At 33.1% G+C, this 12,519-nt stretch overlaps 1 protein-coding gene across 1 annotated transcript in view; it reads right to left on the bottom strand.

The window, feature by feature from the left end:
- Positions 1 to 3,713: 3,713 nt before the first annotated feature.
- Positions 3,714 to 12,519, bottom strand: part of LOC129230149 (degenerin deg-1-like) — a 33,093-nt gene continuing 24,287 nt past the window's right edge. Inside the window, exons 5-10 of the mRNA XM_054864551.1 lie at positions 8,804 to 8,906; positions 8,486 to 8,552; positions 8,297 to 8,345; positions 7,903 to 7,934; positions 4,596 to 4,668; positions 3,714 to 3,902 (exon numbers count right to left, since the gene is read on the bottom strand). Coding sequence (XP_054720526.1) covers positions 3,714 to 3,902; positions 4,596 to 4,668; positions 7,903 to 7,934; positions 8,297 to 8,345; positions 8,486 to 8,552; positions 8,804 to 8,906 — 513 coding nt within the window. The remainder of the gene's footprint in view (positions 3,903 to 4,595; positions 4,669 to 7,902; positions 7,935 to 8,296; positions 8,346 to 8,485; positions 8,553 to 8,803; positions 8,907 to 12,519) is intronic.

Genomic DNA, 12,519 nt, shown 5'->3' with positions numbered 1-12,519 from the left:
TCCACTAATACTGACTGATTCAAAAGTCATGCAACTAGATTTTTATTGTTAAAATACAATCAGTTCTAAATACATGTTTTTGATTACATGGCAACAAAGCATTTTTCGGTGTGATATGCCATTGTTATTTTATATTTCATTTGCATTGACTTTTTCAGCAGCTTCTAATTTGTAGTGTAGTCTAGTTGGTTTTTTGTGAGGATCAAAGAGTTTTTGTAATTTGGCAAAACTTTTCTACTCATTCTTTTGAAACCATTGGTAATAACGTGATTAATACACTTCTATGTGTTTCTACCACCCTACACCCTATCAAGGCACTTTCAATTAATATCTCTTTCCGTATACTGGAAATGCTGGATTTGGGAAAAAAAATTGGCAAACATCTTTACCAGGCACGATATGGACAACACTTTGCTCTTCATTGAAGAGCAAAGTGTTGAATTCCTCTTTAAAGAGTTACAAAAAGGGTTTCACAGATTAATTAATTCAGACTGTGAGAAGTCAGTCACCTTTTGGTATTTTGGATACCTTTAATTACATTCTGAAATTTTTATCACCTTTCTCAACCTTTCTTTAAATATGTTTTAGGAAAATGTTTTTTTTTTTTTTTAAAGGCACTCTGGGAATTCCGACAGCAGTGAAAACTTGAACAATTACGTGCATATTTTTTGAAATGTCCGAAAATATTTTATTGTGAAGGAAATACTTTTATATGAAGTGGTTTTTTTTAATTCATTATTATAAACTACTACTACAAAATTTATTTTATAATTTTAAAGTAATGCACTATTGTACATTAAAACTAATGCATAACATTTTACATGCAAAACTTGCAATCTATTTCTTAAATGAAAATTTACAAATACATGAAATATGAAATTTAATTAATTGGTATTCTATGAAATGAATACCAATTTTCATCCACAATTTCAACAACTCTTCCATCATCCTCATTATTGTCATTATTCCAAAACTGATACTATATGTTTATGATAACTAAAATAGGGAACAAACAATTTTAATTCAAATCTGTTTAAATATCTTGTAAAGATTGCATCAGTTGTAGTTTTATATATCTTTGTGCTAAGATTGCGATTATAGAACATCGTTAAATCAAATTCTCTATTGAAAAATTCAATTAGTGGTGGATTTTTATCATCTGCAAAGTTGATGTTGAAATTTCCACTTAAAATCATTGACAAATCATCAAATCTCTTTCTAATTGTATCTTGAAGTTATGCAAAAGCGTTTTTAGAACAAATAAATACATTTTCTACAAACTGTGAGAAGGACTTGGGGGAAAGTAAAAGAGGAGGGAATGAATATTCAAACCTGAAGCCCGAACTCGCAATCTCCAAGTCCACAGTCAAGCATCTTATCCATTCAACCAGTGGGGTGCTTGCTTAACGATGCCAAACGTACGTGAAGAAATTTTCACTTCCAAACGCGTTCATGCACTGCATTCCTGTAACAGTGTTGTAAGTTCAATTGTTTTTTCTCGTTGCAAAAAAAAAAAAAAAAACCTACACCTTTAAAGAACTTTTTGCTTCAAAATATTAAACTTCTTTAAAAAAAAAACTGTAAGACAGGTTGAACAGTGAAAATAATTTAAAACGTAGCATTAAATATGCAACCCCCTCCCCCCCCCCCCTCCGAGTTCAAGAAAAATAGCAATGCTTAAAATTTGATAATAAAGAATGAAAGAAAAAAAAGTTCTGCTGAATGACCATTAAACGCCTTGCAATGGGATTATGCTTGAGATTGTTATAAGAAGGAAGAATGATTAGTATTCTTTGAATCAACTCTGAGAAGAAGACCGACCCCCCTTAGGCAAAGAGAAAGAATACTTCTTGTAATTTCAAATTGCTGAACAAAAACTCATTCATAATTCTTTATGAAGTAGAACCTACCTGGAATCAAGAGTTATATCATTTTGCAGTAAAAAGCAAAAAATATGAGGAAATACCATTGCAACATTGCCAGCTTTCCTGATTTTAGCAATAAACTTTTGCTTTTCAACCAAATCTCTTGTTTGAATTGTCGATTTCTTCCAATGAGGTGCAGATTTATAAGCTTTATCCTTTTTTCTTTACTTGAAAAGCATTTTTGGACCTCCTGCTGTTCCTGGAAAACAATCAGATTGGCAGTGGTCTCTCGTGTGAGCTAAATTTACTTAGTTTGCTCTCTCAGCTTCAATGAGAGGACATCTACCTCCAGTTCGGTTATTATCTATTTCAGATATCTGAATCAATAACGAGGACGAAACTGCTGCCTCCAAGTGTCATAACCGGGCTGTCAGTATCTTGCATTAAGTTAAGTAGTGTTATGTGTCATTTAAAAGTATATTTTCAAAAAAAATTCCATTGTACATAGTACAAATATGTAGCTTTAATGGACACCAAAGCTTTAAAAGAACGATATTACGATATATAAAAAAGATTCAAATATTAATCAGGAAAGTATGATTTATTGTTTTTAATTGAAACAGAAAACCGTAATAATTTAAAACATAGCCAGTTAGTAACAATTTTGAAACATTCAATAAACACATTTTATTAGTTCATTCTAAATGAGTGCACATATTACGGGGCAGGAACATGGAACATCATAGTGTTGTGGTGATAACAAATATTTTATTTAAAGTGTGCAAGAACAATGCGTAGTAAATATTAATTAATGGCCAATAATAAAATGGCTTGAAGAGATCATTAACATGTTTCTGAAAAGACAAACCTTTATTCAAAATTGCTAATATTATCTTGGCATTGAAATAAAATATGTACTTTTCATGTGTGTACAAAATAATGTAAAATTTTCTGTCGATTGATGTCAGTAATGCCATTTAAAGTCAATATATAAAATAGTAAAAGTCTCTCTTTTTTTAGCTTGACTATAGAGCAATATTTCTCTTGTTAAACTCTGCATTCGTGAGAAGAAACAATACTGAACTTTTTACAGCGTCTTGACTTTAGGTTGCTAAGCGATAATTGATTAACAGGAAATAAAATTCACATTTTAATATAGTCTGAAATGGTATTTAAATAATAAAAATAAGTTATAGAAAATTATATATATACAAAACTAGCTTGGTATCAATGTTGTAGGAGACTTGCATTGCAAATGTTTTCTAGTTAGTTTACAGATGGAGCCACTATAATTAAGTTTCGCGTCATTATACCGTTTCAGGGGTTCATCAATACAGAGCTACAGTTAAAGCAAATGTAACCTAGCAACATTGCGATTAGGATCTGCGTAGCCTAAAAGCCTGAACCGTAAAATATGTAGCTACACGGCGGCTATCTTGGGGCTAAATGCCGCTTTCTTCCTATGTAATGAAGATTGTTTTTCTTTCTTGATTGCATGTTGTGCTTTCTTCCTATGTCTGCTATGGTGAAGTAGCGTGTCTTCTTTCTTGATTGTGGTGCTTCTTGACTAGATTAACATGACGTTAGTAAGAAACCACAATCAAGAAGCAAAGCATGCTATTTCCCCATAGCAGATGTAGAAAGAAAACATCGTTTAACCCCAAGATGGCGGACGTGTTGCTACTTATTCTAAGATTCAGGGCTTTAGCACAGCCTTCGTAATCCTGCCAAGTTAGGCTTGCCCCAACTCTAAGATTGGTTAACAAGAGGAATATAGATCTTGGGCTGTATCAATACCACAAGCTTTTAGACAAATAAATTCCTAGTTAATGTTCAAAGACGTTTCTTTTACATGTTCCGGTGGTGCATCTGCCTCATCTGCTTGATGCGATTCCTCCTGTCTTTGTAGAGGAGGAATCGCTTGCATGGATACTTCAGCATGATCACCATCGTCTCCAAGAAGTCGAACACAGCAACCAGGGAAATTCCTAACCACATTCCGACGTAACCACCTAAATAGCTGAATGTCTCGATGTTCTGCAAGAGATGAATTGCACTGAGATGTACTTAAAGTATTATGAAGCAATAGAAAACTAATGCAAAATTTTTACTCATTCTAGAATGAGTATTATACAGTTTAAAAAGTGTTTTACAGTATAGTGCGGAGTTCAAGAAAACTCGTCCACATTCTGGCAGGACAATAAAGAATCTCGCGCAAAACCCAATTTTTATTTTCATTAGGGACAAAACGGTTGTCTAAAATACATTTTTACAATTCTGAATATAATTTAGGATAGAGCAAAGAAATGTTTAAAATTGGCAACACTAATGCCTAGAGAGGGACTAGAGCCCCCTCTGCCCCCAATGCTGACCCAGGGGTCGAGCTATCGGGACTCGTCTGAGCAAAATACAAAATTAAATAATAAAAATTTATAAATCAGTAATTAATAAAAGTACATTGCAAGCAAAAAACTCCATACCTTATTATTCTACAAAGTAAAATAGTAAAGTGCACAAAATAAAAATCAGCGAGTTACGTTACTCAACAAGCAAGCATAAGGAGGTTGAACTTCTAATTAAGACTAAAAACTTGCACCTGAAATTTAAAGGGCTTTATGTTTTTCATTACTTTTTTTCCCCTTCATACAAAAGTCTATTTTTACTGAAAAATGTAGTGGAGTCTTATTATTTTCAGCCTCTATATTATTAAATTGAAAAATGACTTCTCACCTGAAATTTTGGGCTGTAAGTGTAAGTTGTGGTTTCCATACCATCAAAGTACAGACGTATTTCTAGTTCATTTCTGCAAAAACAAAGCAATGTTTGCGTCAAAAAAGAAGGGAAAAAATGGAAGAAAAAGAAACTATGTGGTCTTAACTCTGTTAAAATGTAAGAGTATGACACGATGCATAATTTAGCTTCAGAAAATCCACATAAACAATATTTCATTATCGTCATCCATAGCACGACAACCCTGAGTGGGCCAAGGCCTTCTGAACCAGCCGTTTCCAGCCTTGTATTTGCAGCTAAGCTTTTCCAGTCTTTGACTTACGAACAATGCAATGTTCTTCTACATCATCCACCCAGCGCAACTTTGGTATTTCATGTCTATGGTTTGGCCATGAAAACTCTCTTTAGAATACTGCTATTAACTTGGCAAACCCAAACCATCAATATCGATGAGTGAAACTGACATACTTGGTTGTGCTTTGTTTAACGTTGAGTATCGCGTTTTTACCATAGATATACCATAGGGTTACCATAAGTATAGTTATTACTATACCATAGATATACCCTAAGGTTACCATAAGTATAGTTATTACTATACCTATGGTTATTGCCAAGCAAAGCGTTTTATTTTCTCTAAGAGTGAAATATTGTTTGGTAGGCATCAATATTTGTTCTGGTACTTATCTCCATTTATCCCCACCTTTTATAGCGTGTAGCCTTAGATTATTTATTTTGTTACCTTTATACCTTATTAGATGTAACTTTTTCAAAGGGATAAACATTTCAAAATATTGGGCATGAAAAAAAATTACATTAGAAATAAATTCTTACTCCTTTCGACCATTTTGCTTGTTAGCATTGTCCGGAATTTTAGTAAAAAAATAAAATGGGGCTACTAAAGCTCTTGACTAGGAATTCTGAATAGAAGCCACTGGCTACCAGAATCACAAAAAATGGTAGCCACCTTCGACTTTTGGTATATATAAAACCTTAGCAAGTAGTCAACTGGTTAAGTGGCTGCTCCATTTAAATTGTAGTTTTCCTTTGATCACGACAAGGTTTCATTCACAGTAATGTAAACTGATCCTCTTTTTTACTGGTCATCAAATTTGATTTTACCCCAGTTAATTAGTACTGAAAAATTGTTTTCTAAAATTCTCTTTTCTTATTGGATCTTAGAAAAAAGCTTTCGGACTTAGTTGAAATGCTGTGTGATAGTTATTTTTCCTTGAAATCTCACTTCTGGTCATTTAAAGCATATTCTGTGTAGTGCCAAGAATATGAATCAAACTCCACCCAGCAAGAGAGACAAAATCCAATGCCTGGAGAAAGTTTGAAAAGTATTTGACAACCGTTCAAGGTACAACAGACGCAGAATTTAAAACTTGAAGTATGTTAGAAGAGTTTTTTTCAGTAAGCAATAAATCCATCAGTCAACATTGATAGGTTTTTTTAATATACCGTAAGTACATTAAAATAAGCTGTTACAGTCAGATACCGATTTAACAAACCTCTATTTAACGAATTTTTCTTTTTCCCCGACTAAAATAAAGGCCAAAAACCTCTATTTAACGAATAATAAACCCCGAACTAACGAATTATTTTGACAACCGAAAAAAAAAATGTTTTTCTTTTGGTTAATTTGAGTTTGGAAATATTGAATTGTTTCCAAATGTTGTAACCATATTTTCCAAAATAAAGAAAAACTTTTCTTGGAATCAATCTGCAATTTTCGACGGGCAACCAACGAATATTGATTTTGATGCAGAAAGCGATAATGAGACTCCCATTAAAATGGTTACTTTTTCAAATGCTTTACCTGGCCTATAAACAGTGAAAACCTGTCTCACGCAGCATGCTGCAAATGATACAGTATTTTATTCTCTCCATAAAGTCGAAAGAGAATTATTTGGAGTCAAGTATCAGGGAAATTATCAAACATCAATACTGAGTAATTTCAAATTAACTAGTGTGTAGTAAGTTGTGAAATGCTGAATAAAAATTTCAAATTCAGTTTCACTTTCTATTTTATGCAATTCTTATGGCGAATCCTTACTCTTGATGTCAAAAATAAAATTTCGAGCTTTTTTTATTTGTATTTATGAGACAAAATTACTCTAAATGTCATGTTCCGTCACATGAAATAGATGAACAGATATTCAATCCAAAAAATAAATAACCTTATAAGGGAGCTTGCTTCGAACAACATTGCCAAGGTGGAGTCGACTGAAGCTCTGATCCTCTCTGGACAGGAAGCGTGTTGTCGTAGCACAATATACCATAAGATTGGTCGCCACTTTTGGCGACTAAGAGTTGATTTTTGATAACCATTTTCAATAGACGCTCGATGGCAATTGGCAGCAGCTAATCTAGAGCTTTAGTGGCTACAGTTCTCAGAACTAAACAGAGGTCCAATTTAGTTATTAATGTTTTCTCATATATCAATTGCCAAAAAGTCGTCTAGTACATTTTGATATTCATCTAGCAAATGATAGCACTGTTCTTATTTTTAGACTAGCAGAGCCCTTCTTCAATAATTTTTGGAGCACAGTGCTCTTCTGTGGAGTATTATTTTCACTTAATGGTAAATTTGTACTGCTCTCTATTATGTTCTGACCGTTGAGAAGAGATAAAATGGAGGGAGTGAAAACTTTCATTCATGAAATCAAGGCCCCAAGTCACGCGATAGATTTTAAAGCAAAGCATTAAAAGAAATCAGGTTTCTTTCGCTCGTTTCACGTAATGTGTGCCAATCATTCGTCGTTGTTTAGTCGCGTGATTACGGGTCTTTGCTTAAGCTTTTGTTAAGCCAATGATTGGACTTGCTCCCTCCGTTTTAATTCCTGTTCTAAGGTTCTGACGGAAATTGTCATGGTTTTGTCCTTTCTTGAAATGGGTGCATATTTTTATAAGGCCTAAGTGGTGCCACCAAAAGAGAGTGAGACAAAAAGTCGCCGTTCAAAAATTCTCATTGAAACATTTGAACAATGCAACAGGTCATTTTCGGATCATTTTTGCGGGCCGGATGTGACCCACGAGCCGTAAATTGGGCACCACTGCGTCTACCTTAAGGCTAAGTTAAGGACGTTTTCGTAGTTTCGTGGAAAGATAAGTATTTTCAGAAGCTAAAATTTATTTTCCAAAAATATAAAGAATCTAATTATTCTTTCATGCCTTGAAACTACCTAGGAGTTTTTAGGCAAGCGTAAAACATACTGTTTTTCATCAAACACATTGAATAAATAAATGATTCAAACAGATTTTAGCACTTTGACAGAAATTTGAGCAAACTTAATGCCATACTTACTTTTCTTCATCTTCATCTTCTCCACAATCTTGCTGCATAAAACATATTTTTGTCATTAATATTTAATAAAATTGAAACAGATAATATTAAACTGTTTCATATCATAATTTGTTATTATAGTTGCATCAAATGAGCTTTATATCCATAAACTTCCCTTAACTTCCATAAAGTTTTTAAATGTAGTAGTATCATAAAACACGTAAACTAAATTATACATTAAGATAAATAAATACCTTTGTGCTGAACAATAAAGTAAGACAAAACAACGTTAGAAGAAGCACAAATTTGCAAATTACAGCATAATTTGTGCTTCTTCTAACATTGTTTTGTCTTACTTTAAATTATACATTGCTCATATTTCCTTTTGAAACTCAAAATTAAATTGGTGACTTACCAAAAGTGCTCTGTCAACGCTGTCTTTGGTCACTTCATACTTTTCTTCGCTAGAAAAAATGCATTAAAGACGTTTTTCATTACGAAGAAAAGAAACAATATAAGCCGTGTACGTATCTCTAGTTTTATACATTCAGAACTTATTCCGTTTCAATTTTCCAAAAATTCAGATAGATCAAGATATGCTTACTAGCAAGCAGGTTTGCAGTTGAGTGTGGCACATTCTCTTATCTTTGATAAAAGTGGATTTATATTTTCTGAAAGAAATAAAAATGAATTCATTTAGTTTATTTCTTATACAAAGGAGCTTTAGTCAGATTTAAAATATGTCTAATAATTTCTTCCTGATACTAAACTTCAAAGTGATTTTATGAGAGGTTTTAAAACATCTCTGTTATATACGTTTATTTTTTACAATAATCATGTTAGTTTTTCTGCTTCTGAAAATTGCTAGTAGCTTAAACATTACTGGATCACAACAATACTGTTTCCAAAGGATTATACTTACTTAAATCAGGACATCTCCTCTCATTCCCAGGACCTCGGAAGCTGTACTCCACGCACCCAAATGCTTCTAGACTCACATTCTTCTGACACTCCAGGATACAGCCCTACAAGAAATAAAGTGTTTATTTTTATACCATGTGCTGATAGGGGAAGTAGAACAATGTAGGAACCTTCTCTGAAATTGCGTTAATGATCCCGTGCTAAACAATTTTGTAATTCAAATATAGACTTTGTAAATTATAGAAGCATCTTACTTTTAATATTGATTTATTATTCAAGTACTGATGAAGTATTAATATTACAAGTATCTACTGTACACAGGGGCGGAGAGAAGGGACACCTGTTGGCCCGAGCCTGAAGGAGGCCCAATATTTTAAAAAGTAGGTGTGAAATATGTGGATAAACAATACGGAGGGGGGCCCAGAAAAGTCATTTATGACGGTCCCCAAAATTTTTGTGCACGCCCCTGACTGTACAGAGTATCCTGAAATAGACTGACTGTATTCAAAAACTTATAACAGAAAAATGGTTAACGATAAAAAAACAAATTCTTGCAGAAAATTCATGTTATGGGCCGTAAGTTTTTTCCCCCATGAGCTAAAAATTTTAATTCAAAATATTTTCAACTGATGGCGCTTCAGACAGTCAGGTAATTCAAAAAAAGAGAAGTGAAATTCACCGATTTTTTTTCTCCGATTGCGACATGTGATTGTAGCCGATAGTAGACATTTTGAGAATATTGTAATGTAATTTTGTTCATTAACATTTTTTTTTTTCGAAAAAGTATGATGTAATTTTTTTTTTTTTTTAAATCTTTCTTTGATTGAAAGGCTTACTATCTGCAGCGCCATCTGTTGGAAAATTTTTGAACTAAATTTGCAACTCTGGGAAGAAAAAATTTACAACCCGCCATATGAATTTTCTGCAGGGGAATTATTTTTTATCATTCATCGTTTTCCTGTTATAAATTTTTGAAAACATTCAGTCTATCAGGACACCCTGTAAGGTAACGCACTAGTAGTGGCCACAGTTAAGCATATTTTATGTCTTTTTTAAACTGTGGGTCTACAATATTAATTCCAATTTTTTAGCTCAATAAACATATTATAGCCCAACTATTCCTGAATCGTCCCATTTTCTAAAAATGCCAGAATTTAAATTTTTTCAATTTTTTATCCATTTTTTCCGAAACTTCAAATTTGATCCATTAGTGGCCACTCCAAAATCTGAGATTTTCAGTAGTGGCCATCTGACATCCTTTCCTTAGAATTCACATTACTGACTTTAAATTCAAGTAACTGATGGATAAAATTGATTCAATATGATAGTTACATTAAGTACCAATGTATTAAAACATATTAATCACATTTTAATTTCTTCAAAGTACATACGTACTTAGAATAAAATAAAAAGTTTTTAGTAGAAAATTTGTATTTGTATTTTTTGCACGCTAATGTAAAAAATAAAGTAAAAGAAAATGAATGTACTTATATAAGTATTCTACATATGAACTGTGGTAAGTATGAACTGAATAATTATTATCACTACGAAATCATTTTTACTAATAAAAAAGCTGAAAGTCTGTCTGTATATCTGGATCTCTGTCTAGATGTCTGTGACGCGCATAGCGCCTAGACCGTTCGGCCGATTTTCATGAAATTTGGCACAAAGTTAGTTCGTAGCATGGGGGTGTGCTCCCCAAAGCGATTTTTCGAAAATTCGATTTTGTTCGTTTTCTATTCCAATTTTAAGAACATTTTCCCGAGCAAAATTATGAGATGGACGAGCAAATTACCAAGTTATCATAACGTGGAACCGTAACATGGGCAAGCCAATTGGTGAGAAAGTCACCATACATTATTTGTAAATACATAGGCGAACCAAAAAACCTTTTAATTTTTCTACTACGGGCAAGGCCGTGCGGGTACCACTAGTTCAGAGGAATATAGTAAGTGCACAATTCAATATGCGGTAAAACCTGTGAAGTTGACCACCCTTGTAAGTTGACCACCTATTTAAGTTGACTGCTTTTTTTAGGCATGGAATTAGCCCTTATATAAATCAACCGCTATAAGTTGACCACCTGCTTAAGTTGACCACTAAAGTAGTGCACCGCAGGGGTGGTCAACTTACACAGGTTTCACTGTAATTCTAGGACAATTTATTTCCTACAACTTACCAAGGTATATCAATGGATATAGGAATTTGGTAGCATAAGTTTTCAATACTACTGAAGACAGGGTGTCCATGCACCTAGAAAGTCATGGATTTCGGCTTTGATCAAAAATAATCATAAAAAGTCATGATTTTTGGCAAAAAGTGCTCAAAAATCACGGAAATTGACAATTGGTCATGGATTTTGAGTTCAAGAACATGCCTATTTATCGAATTCTACACATTAGCTTAAACTTACGCATCTTGGCCATTTTTTACGCTCCACGTGTTAATCCCAATTTTTCACACATTTCTGAATCCGATTGCATCCGCTGCTTTAATACTCGCTCATTTTTCTTTTCCTTGTGGTTTTACTTTTTGGACATTTATAATTATGTATTCAGCATTATTTTTAGCCCCCCTTATATGTCTTATTGTGTAGTTGATGACTTTTAGACTTCCAATTTTGTCGATCGCATTGGATGCAAAAATTTTAAGTCATCCGTGTTGATTCAAGAGACTCATAAAAATTATCATTAATTCTCAGCTATGTCTTAAGTTAATGAAGATTTTAGAAAATAAAATTGGTCTCAAGAATTAATTACAGACGTTTTGTACATCGATAAAATACAGAAATTTTAGAATTTTCGAAGGTAAAATTTTTAAAAAGTCCATAAATGTGACATATTTCACAAATTCCGAAATTTCACAACATTTGTAACCAATTATAAAACTTTGGCGGTAAATATCTGGTATTGTCTGGTAAATTATTTTTTAAGTACTTTCATATTTTATTTTATTTTTCTGATTATTTATGCTATTTATTGCAAACATAATTTTAGTAACTACTAAATTATTGCTAGTCACAGATAACTTAGAAAACTACTAGTGGTACCATGCTCCTATTTTTTATTCGGTAAGCTTTGAAGTTTTATCCGGTAAACTGATAATTTCCCCTTTCCCAAAAATTTGCATTTTGGGTGTCCATGACTATTTGCAGTCATAAATAAATATGAATCAATAGATTATAAATTGCGAAACACATACTTACTGACATGATTTAGTCTACCAAAGAGAAAAATTGTTCCATAAACAAGTGTAATAACTGAAAATTTTATATATCATGCTTTTTCTAATTTTACTGTGTGTGACTTATTTCTAATAAGTGTTTTACCATAAAAAAAATCTGTGTTTTCAAGAAATGATTGCTTAGATCTTAGAAATTAAAAATTATCTGCTTTGCTTAGAAAAGGGATAACTTTGATCAAGCATTATACCCTTCCCCCTTCATTTTTTTACCTGCTCAGCAAGCAGGTTGCAATCTCTCTCTCGGTTCTAGTAGAATGTTTCTCTTCTTTTTGTACTAGCGCGCGAAATTCCTGTTTCCCCCCCCCCCCCCCCCCCGTGATATCCGCCTCTAGGCCAAGACGTTTGGGCCTAGGGGATGGCATGTTGAGTAATCCGGGCCTGTCCATAGAAGAGGTAAACGCACTAGCAGTCGCCACAGTGAAGCATATTTTTGTGGCTTTTTTAAACTGTGGGCCTACACTATCAATTATCATA

Source organism: Uloborus diversus, chromosome 9, assembly GCF_026930045.1.
Source record: "Uloborus diversus isolate 005 chromosome 9, Udiv.v.3.1, whole genome shotgun sequence".
NCBI lineage: Eukaryota > Metazoa > Arthropoda > Arachnida > Araneae > Uloboridae > Uloborus > Uloborus diversus.
Note: the sequence above shows the minus strand (reverse complement) of the source record. Positions and strands in the feature narration are given on the sequence as shown.